This window comes from Apodemus sylvaticus, chromosome 3 (assembly GCF_947179515.1).
Source record: "Apodemus sylvaticus chromosome 3, mApoSyl1.1, whole genome shotgun sequence".
In the NCBI taxonomy this organism is placed as follows: Eukaryota; Metazoa; Chordata; class Mammalia; order Rodentia; family Muridae; genus Apodemus; species Apodemus sylvaticus.
This window is the reverse complement of record NC_067474.1, coordinates 14783980-14790975: the sequence shown is the minus strand read 5'-3', so window position 1 is coordinate 14790975 and position 6996 is coordinate 14783980. Positions and strand designations below refer to the sequence as shown.

The window sequence follows — 6996 nt, the reverse complement described above, 5'->3', positions numbered from 1 at the left end:
ATGGGCCAGCGGAAGCCAGGACCCAGAGACCCACAAGTTAAGTGAGACGGAGCTGGTAGAACCTGTGACTGGCGGCGCGACTTGGTCCGGTCTCTGCCCCACATCCTGAAGAAGAGGTGGACACCTGTAGATCCCCAGGGAAGCTGCATGTGCTCCCGAGGGTCCTGTGTCCTGACCCGCCCTCGTCCTGGGTTCTTTTGGTCCCCCACCCCCCAGCGCCGCCCCGCCTCCGGTCTCCGCCCCGCGCCCCAGAGCATTTAGACCTAGCCACCCGCCCCTCCAAGTCCCACTGCCGCCCCAGCCTGCCGCTCCGCGCTCTCTGCACTCCGAACACCAAGGCCATGTGGCCCGCTAAACCCAGCGCCCGGGTGCCCGCACTGCTGCTGCTGGCGCTGGCTTTGTCCCCGCCTGAGACTCAGGGGCGGCCCCGCGCACGCAGGGCAGCGCGTGTGGCTGAGCTCAGGCCACAGCTTTTCCTCCCTGTGACAGGGACTCCCAGAGCCTCCCGGAGCACAGGTAAGCCCTGTCCGCCCCCTGACCTGCTCTTTCTAAAGTCTGACCACTCTTGTAGCTGGACAAGCTCGTGTCAGGAAGGCTGAATTAAGCAGAACAGAGGGTAGACACCTGTAGATTCCTGGGAATCGTTTCCCTGGGAAGGAAATAACCAGCTTACTATATTTGCCTTGGTTCAGTCTTCGACAACAAAACTTGGCTGGGAAAAAAAATCAGCTGTATATGCCCCATTCCTAAGCGTGGGAGGTCAATAGGTCATGGTCCAGAGATCGCTCTGGTGTTCTGGAATTTAACTAACATGGCAGTCCTCAGACGCCTGAACATTCTGGAATGCCTCTTTCTTCCCGCTTCAAGCTGGTCCCTGGGAATGGGTGACTGACTGGACTGTGAATTTCAGGAAGCTGCCATGGTTGATGCTGGTTTGATCTTCTTTTTCCCCTCGGTCAGTTAGACAGGCCCTCAATGCTACCACCTCTTCCCATGTCAACTCCGGATATTGCTGCTGATGCTGATGCTTAGGGAGAAGGTAGGAAATGCTTGTCAGGATAGATAGAGTACCAGTACCGCGAGACACCTACACACAGGAAAGGGAGAAAGCCTGGGGAACAGGGGCTGTAGAGAAAAGACTGCTGCGGAGAGTGCGGGAGGCTGGCAGGTGGTAGGGAGGAAGAGAAGCCACTTTGGAGCATCTTTGCTTAAGCCTGTAGTCACAGAGCAAGATGGAGGCAGGAGCAGAGGGCGTCTCCCTGGCCTCCGCTGAGCTTGCTGAGAGGGCAGAGCTAGCGCAGGGTGGTGCCTGTCAATTATGCCACTGGCCTCTTCTGCACCCTCGCTCCTTTTCTCTCTTCCTCCCTTCCTTGAGCCTTATTTCCTTCCTTCCTTCCTTCTTTTCTCCCTCCATTCATTTTAATTCCCCTTTATCTGAAAAGGAGTCTCGGTTTGTAGCCCCCACTTCTCATCCTCCTGGCTTAGTCTTAGAGTTATTGGCATAAACTACCAGAAGCAGTTCAGGTTTCACTTTAAAGAACACAAGAGGTGAAGATTTCTTTTTCTTTTTTTCTTTTTCTTTCTTTCTTTCTTTCTTTCTTTCTTTCTTTCTTTCTGTCTGTCTGTCTGTCTGTCTGTCTTTCTTTCTTTCTTTCTTTCTTCCTTCCTTCCTTCCTCCCTTCCTTCCTTCCTTCCTTCTTTCCTTCCTTCCTTCCTTCCTTTCTGTTTTGTTTCTTAAGTTTTACTCCAAAGCACAGACTACTTGGAACTCAACCTATAGCTCAGGCTGGCGTTGAGTTTTCAGAAATCTTCCTGCCTTCACAGCCCGAGTGCTGGGATAAGAGGTGAACCATATCTATCTGGCATAAATATATACCTAGCCACCCCATAACTTCTAGTGAGAAATTACTTCCCAAGGTCCACATCTTGCAGAGACTAGAAGATGTGCCTTTCACAGCACACCTCAGGGAGAGAGAGGGCGGTGCACGTGGGCAGACCTAGTGAGCCAGGCAGGGAGAGCAGCAAAGGGAAGTTGACAGAAAGGCATGGGAGGCTAAGGAGGGCGCATAGACCAAGCCTATTTATCTGGAAGCCCTCCAGATGAGGCAGTAGGGGCATTCAGTATGGAGGAGGCATACCTTGATGCGATCACATTATTATACAGCTTGACTTGAAAATTATTGCTAATAAAACTATCTCAGGTACTAGTGTTGCTTTGGACTACAAACGGAATGTGAGAAAAACCTCAAATTGCAAAATCATTTATGGCAATACCTGAATTTTTACCTGTTTTATTTTAGTTTAACGTGATTTCTCTGGTTAAAGGTGTTGAAGACAGTTAGGGGATATAGTTCACTTTCCTAGTACACACGGTACCCTAGATTCAACCAGCAATACTCCTTCTGCCATGACAAAGAAGATGTAAAATCAGTATAGCCTGAAAGAAAATAGGCTGTGGCTCACCCTCAAAATCCATTGCCTTCTACTCCGGTTTGAGGCAGCCTCACCTTGTGATTACTCTGTCTTGTTTCCATAGAGAGAGAAAGGGGGCTGGTTACATCTGAGTCTGTGAGTGGACTCTTGACACGGATCAGGGAAAAACAAGGACACGCATACAGAGAAGACAAGTTCCCATCTGGAAGTTCTCATAGGAGCGGTAAGGGGTCATAACTCACCCAGGAGGAAGCATCTCCCAAGTCCTCGAGGCCAAGGACTGCCATCCCTGAGAGCAAGTCTGCATTTGCCCTCTGTGAGTCTAAAGTGGAACCCGTGTTATCACCCAGCCTGAGCTGGTGAAAAAACCAAGCCCAGGGGTGGTATAGAACTCCCACTGGGTTATCGTGAGAGAGTAGCAGAGGTCTCTTATGTCCCTGCCTATGTTGTTAGGCTTGAGTTCTGGAATTCTTTCTGCACCTGAAAAAACTACCTCAGATGCAGCCTCTCCTCTGGAACTGTGACCATACAGATCATCTCTGGCACAGCACTGTGGTGGATTTCCCTGCACACCACAGAAGCAGTTCTGCAGTCAACACCAGCTGGGGCTCTAATTTAACTTAGTCCTGGTGTTTCCCATCTCTTGAAGATGAGAGTCAGAACCCACAAGTTGAGAACTGTCTCTAGAAGTGTCACTGCCTCCAACACCAACTGCCATCTCTGGGTGGTTTTTACTTGTGATTCTGAGCCTCTAGCTAAGTAAGAATCAAGGATCCCATATTGTCTCCACAGATTTCCACTAATTTGCTGCAGTGGCTCATACATGGTACCACAATGGATACTGATGAAGATATACATAGGATGGGGTACAGGGGAAGGGGCACGTGTGAGCAAACATCCCACCCCACCCCCACCCCAGTGAATCTTTATGTTCAGCTATTTAAAATCTCTGAACTTGGTGCTTTTGAGTTCTTGTATTGGCTTCATTACATAATAAGCTTGAATCACTGGGCAGCGGTGATCTGCTAACTCATCAGACCTATCTTGAAGCTCTTCAGAAGCTACCAGCCCTCAGTCATGTTCTTAACACACTGTCATTGCCAAGATTCCAAGCAGTTTGTATGCCAGGAAGGCCAACTATGTATTTCACAGCATCACAGCCTAGAGTTGTACATTGTTCCTTTTCGGTAAGTTAGCCAGCTCCCTTTCCTAAATCAGAAGCAAGCCTGGAGGTGGGAGGGCCATTCCTAAGCAGAAGGGCCAGTAAATACAAAGCCTGGGACAAGCGTTCCCAGCCAGATTCCTTCCCTAGCACTGCTGTTTGACCAGAGGTGGTGGTGGTAGTGGTGGAGTGTTTGGCGCTCAGGAACACTGGTGATTAACCACCTATGGCCTTCCCTTCTTCCCTATAGCCTGTCTGCCATTCACGAATGCATCTGCCAATGGGATTAATCATGCAACAATATCTGAGGTCACTTTGACAGACTTGATTGTGAGGGTTTTGTTTGTCATTCTTTGGTTCACTTCTGCTAATAACTGGTGCCTCCAATGCCTGAAATCTGTTGTTCGGTGTTATTGTCTTTCCCACCGCCTGGGACCTTCAAATGGTCTCTGTACCCCTTATGGTACTCCTGCTTCCGACTTGGGTGAGAAAGTGTGTGTTTCTTCACTCTTTCTCCCCGACCCGGATGCCAGCTCATCATCACTGTAACAGACCCCTCCCCTGAACACTGTCATAAAAGGGTTTCTAGGTGCTCATGCAGTGACAGGAAAACAAGATCAGAAAGCTGAAAATGACCTGTGATGGGATAGCAAAGAAATTTGGAGGATCTTGAGATCAGAACAGACTGTCATGAAATGTGAGGAAACAGAACATAAAATTTTGACATTATTATTTCCCCTTTTGTGACCTATACACACTTTCATTAATTCTATAGAATTTCTAAAGCCAGAATCTCAGAGGGACTGTGCAAATGTAAGACCATGTTTATGATGGAGCCTCAAAAGAAACTGAAGATCCCTTTAGGGAGGTTATTCTAAACAATTGCAAATGACATTCTTCGTTAAGAAATGCCGGATGTGGCCCTTCTCCAGTTATAAATCTGCCCTGGCTTTTCTTGATTTTTCCAGAAGTCCTAAGTCTTCTCTAAGGCAATATTGAACTAGGAATCAGACAGAAAATGAAAAGAGGCTCTAGGTAGATGTATTTTTCACTTAAACATTTAAGATGACTGAAGGCAGATTCTGCTCCCTCTCCAGGCCATTCCTACCTTTCTGACTGTTTCTCTTTCCATGGTGAGTGGCAGCCACAGACTCACCTGTACAGATGCTATCTCTCCCCCACCCCTCCCAGGTTGTTCGGTTGTGTTCTCCAATATTCTTGTTTTCTCTTTGCCTGATGGAATTCTGTTTGCCCATTTTGGATTCTATGGTAAAAACAAATTGCCTTTCCACACTCTTCTGCTGCAGCAGTCAAAATGGAAGTCTCCATGTGCCCCGCTATCAGCAAGCTCTGAAATCCTATCATCTTGAAGGTTTTATGGAAGTTTTATTACACACGTAGGATTGATTGAATCACTGATCTTTGATGTTCAACGGAACCCCGAGTCCTCCTCCCTTCCCTGGGACCAGCCCTTTATCTTTTCTTCTTGCTTCTGGTGACCATTTCCAATCCTGATGCACTTTAAAGGCTTCTAGTCCTTATTCAAATCATGCACAAGATAGGGTTATCTTGGAAATTCCTAGGATTGTACATCAGGGAGCAGGGTTGAGGAGCCAGCACATATTTTCCAGTATCATATCTTTCTTCTTTTATACCTATGTTCAAAAATAATTAAACATGTCTCATAGTTATATTTATAAAAAAATCTCAAAAATCCTATATATACTAATCTGCTGACATTTTCATAATGGAATTCTATTTTATGTAATCCATATTCTCTTATTACAAATCTGTCGGTCGTCTCTCTGCCCAATTAGACAGCCATGTTACAGTAACGTGATGAACAATTTCTTCCGAATGAAATGATGAAAGTATTTTTGCTTCTTTGCATATTACCAAGATAGAAGATATAGTATGTTTTGTTTTTTTTAAGACAGAGTTTTGCTATATAGTCCAGGCTAAACTTAATCTCCAGTCCTCCTGTTTCAGCTTCCTGAGTGCCAAGACCACTGGCACATGCCACCCTGGCTAGTTAGTTATGTAGGTTCTTTCTTAAAACGTTTTCATTAAACATGATTAAGGTTCATAGGCTGATGCTACATAAGGAAACAATTACTATAGTCAAGCAAGCATGCCCACCCCCTTTGGTTTTACCATGTGTTAATATTTTATTTGTAGAATAGCTTATAGCTACTGGTTTCACTGAAAACTGTTAGTGTGGGAAAGGTCAAGGTGGGAAGGATATATGCGATTTTGCTCCTCTTTTGTATTTGGCAGGCACTACAACCAGATGTCTGCTGTCTGCTGGGCCCAGTAGCCAGATGCTCTGATCATAAACACTCATTATGAGTGGCCGGAGCTCACTTACATGAATGGATTTCTCCCCCCACAGTGCTTTTGGCAGTAACAGTTATCTGCTTGAAGGACCCATTTATCTCACTACAAAGTAGAGAAATTCCACGCAGGAAGTTGATAGAATCATCCAGTGTTGTTTCTTTCTCCCCAGAACGTTACTTTTTAATCAGAGAATACCTAGGGAAGTTACAGGTTTTCAAATTCCTTCAAATTTTTTACGATATTTATTTACTTAAGTGTGCATGCATGTGCGTGAGTGTATATTTGGTGGAACACACAGCTCAGAGAATAACTTATGGCAGGCAGTTCTATCATGTGGGTCCCATTGATTGAACTTAGGTAGTTAGGCTTAGAAGCAAGTACCTTTACCTACTGAGCCATCTTCATAGCCTTAAAGTTTCATTTTAACCATACACGTTCTTCTTTGTTTTGCATTTTTTTTTTTTTTTTTTTTTTTGTTTCTTAATTTTTTTTTTATTATTCGATATAATTTATTTACATTTCAAATGATTTCCCCTTTTCTAGCCCCCCCACTCCCCGAAAGTCCCGCAAGCCCCCTTCTCTTCCCCTGTCCTCCCACCCACCCCTTCCCACTTCCCCGTTCTGGTTTTGCTGAATACTGTTTCACTGAGTCTTTCCAGAACCAGGGGCCACTCCTCCTTTCTTCTTGTACCTCATTTGATGTGTGGATTATGTTTTGGGTATTCCAGTTTTCTAGGTTAATATCCACTTATTAGTGAGTGCATACCATGATTCACCTTTTGAGTCTGGGTTACCTCACTTAGTATGATATTCTCTAGCTCCATCCATTTGCCTAAGAATTTCATGAATTCGTTGTTTCTAATGGCTGAATAGTACTCCATTGTGTAGATATACCACATTTTTTGCATCCACTCTTCTGTTGAGGGATACCTGGGTTCTTTCCAGCATCTGGCAATTACAAATAGGGCTGCTATGAACATAGTAGAACATGTATCCTTATTACATGGTGGGGAGTCTTCTGGGTATATGCCCAGGAGTGGTATAGCAGGATCTTCTGGAAGTGA

The 6996-nt window shown here is 45.6% G+C and overlaps 1 protein-coding gene across 1 annotated transcript in view; it reads left to right on the top strand.

Moving 5' to 3' along the window:
* The first annotated feature begins 286 nt into the window (after window positions 1–286).
* Window positions 287–6996, top strand: part of Alkal1 (ALK and LTK ligand 1) — a 41547-nt gene continuing 34837 nt past the window's right edge. Inside the window, exon 1 of the mRNA XM_052175995.1 lies at window positions 287–516. Within this exon, the coding sequence (XP_052031955.1) occupies window positions 342–516 (175 nt within the window). The 5' untranslated portion in view covers window positions 287–341. The remainder of the gene's footprint in view (window positions 517–6996) is intronic.